Source organism: Geospiza fortis, unplaced genomic scaffold (genome assembly GCF_000277835.1).
Source record: "Geospiza fortis unplaced genomic scaffold, GeoFor_1.0 scaffold36, whole genome shotgun sequence".
Lineage (NCBI taxonomy): Eukaryota > Metazoa > Chordata > Aves > Passeriformes > Thraupidae > Geospiza > Geospiza fortis.
Genome location: NW_005054787.1, coordinates 43,089 through 45,099, shown reverse-complemented (window position 1 = coordinate 45,099; position 2,011 = coordinate 43,089). Strand labels below are relative to the sequence as shown.

General features: G+C 59.7%; 1 protein-coding gene across 1 annotated transcript in view; it reads right to left on the bottom strand.

The window, feature by feature from the left end:
* Window positions 1–552: 552 nt before the first annotated feature.
* The window catches only part of USF1 (upstream transcription factor 1), a 3,752-nt gene continuing 2,293 nt past the window's right edge, over window positions 553–2,011 (bottom strand). Inside the window, exons 4-7 of the mRNA XM_031065460.1 lie at window positions 1,945–2,011; window positions 1,379–1,466; window positions 944–1,002; window positions 553–563 (exon numbers count right to left, since the gene is read on the bottom strand). The exon at window positions 1,945–2,011 is cut by the window's right edge and continues 31 nt beyond it. Of these exons, the coding sequence (XP_030921320.1) occupies window positions 553–563; window positions 944–1,002; window positions 1,379–1,466; window positions 1,945–2,011 (225 nt within the window). The remainder of the gene's footprint in view (window positions 564–943; window positions 1,003–1,378; window positions 1,467–1,944) is intronic.

The following is a 2,011-nucleotide window of genomic DNA, read 5'->3' as shown; positions in this document are numbered from 1 at the left end:
TGGGAACGGGATTGGGAACTGGGTTCCCAGTGGGAATGGGGGAATTGGGAATGGGGTTCCCAGTGGGAATGGGATTGGGATTGGGAATGGGGATTGGGAATGGGAACAGGGATTCCCAATGGGATTGGGAATGGGGAATGGGAACAGGGATTCCCAATGGGATTGGGAATGGGAACAGGATTCCCGGTGGGAATGGGGGAATTGGGAACGGGATTGGGAATGGGAACAGGGATTCCCAATGGGAATGGGATTGGGAACAGGATTCCTGGCGGGAATGGGGGAATTGGGAACGGGATTCCCAGTGGGATTGGGATTGGGGAATGAGAACAGGGATTCCCAATGGGATTGGGAACAGGGAATGGGAACGGGGATTGGGAGCGGGATTCCCAGTGGGACTGGGACTGGGAATGGGGAACGGGGGAATGGGGAATGGGAACAGGGAGTTCCAATGGATTGGGATCGGGGATTTGCAGTGGGATTGGGATTAGGACTGGGGATTGGGAACAGGGAATGGGGATTCCCAATGGGAACGGGGAATGGGAATGGGGATTTCTAATTGGGGACTGGGATTGGGATTGGGAATGGGGGAATTGGGAATGGGAACGGGGATTCCCAATGGGAATGGGGATTTCCAACGGGATTGGGATTGGGACTGGGGACAGGGAATGGGAAGGGGGAATAGGAACAGGATTCCCAGTGGGAATGGGATTGGGAACAGGGAATAGGAACGGGATTTCCAATGGGAATGGGATTGGGAACGGGGATTCCCAATGGGATTGGGAACGGGGAATGGGAACGGGGATTGGGGATTTCCAATGGGATTGGGATTGGGGAATGGGGATTCCCAATGGGATTTGGAATGGGGATGGGGAATTCCCAGTGGGAATGGGGCACTGGGAATTGGGGTGCCCCTCTGGGATCGGGGTCCCGCCTGTCCCGGTACCTTCGTTGTGCTGTGCCCGGCGCTTCTCGTCCCGCGTGGCTCGGGGAGCCTCCGACTTCCTGCGGAGGGGCACAGGTGGGCACAGGTGTGCCCAGGTGTGTCCTGGGTGTGTTCAGGTGTCCCCAGGTGTGCCCAGGTGTGCTCCAACAGGTCCAGATGTGTTTTAAGTATGCCCCAGGTGTGCCCCAGGTGTGTTTGGACGTGACCCAGGTGTGTCAAGGTGTCTCCATATATGTCCCAGGTGTACCCCAGCACATCCAGGTGTGCCTGGCTATGTCCCACTGTGCCCCAGGTGTGACATGCGTGTGTCTGAGCGTGTCCCAGGTGTGCCCAGGTGTACCCAGGTGTGCCCCGAGTGTGCCCAGGTGTGCCCCGGGTGTGCCCAGGTGTGTTTGGGTGTATCCCAGGTGTGCCCAGGTGTGCCCAGGTACTCACGGGGAGTAGGGGTGTGCGCGGGTGGGGATGGAGCGCTGGGCCCCCCCCGGGAGCACCTCCTGTGGTGACATCATCACGAAAAACTGCCCTGGAGCCCAGAGCCACAGGTGAGAGCCAAAAACCCACAGGTGAGAGCCCAAACGCATCCACATGATCCCAACCCATTCCAGGTGCTCCCAAACTCACCCAGGTGCCCCCAAACCCAACCCAGCCACCCCAAACCCAACCCAGGTGAGCCCAAACTCAATCCAGGTGAGCCCAAACCCAACCCAGCCACCCCAAACTCATCCAGGTGAGCCCAAACCCAATCCAGGTGAGCCCAAACCCAACCCAGCCACCCCAAACTCATCCAGGTGAGCCCAAACCCAATCCAGGTGAGCCCAAACCCAACCCAGATGCCCCAAACCCAACCCAGGTGAGCCCAAACCCAACCCAGGTGAGCCCAAACCCAACCCAGGTGAGCCCAAACCCAACCCAGACCCCCCAAACCCAATCCAGGTGAGCCCAAACCCAACCCAGACCTGCCCAAAGTGTCCCAGGTGCCCGCACCGTGGCCAGGTGCTCACCTGTGGGCGTGGGCTGTCCCAGCAGCGCCTCGGAGCTCTGCGTGGTCACCACGGCGGGGGGGGCGGG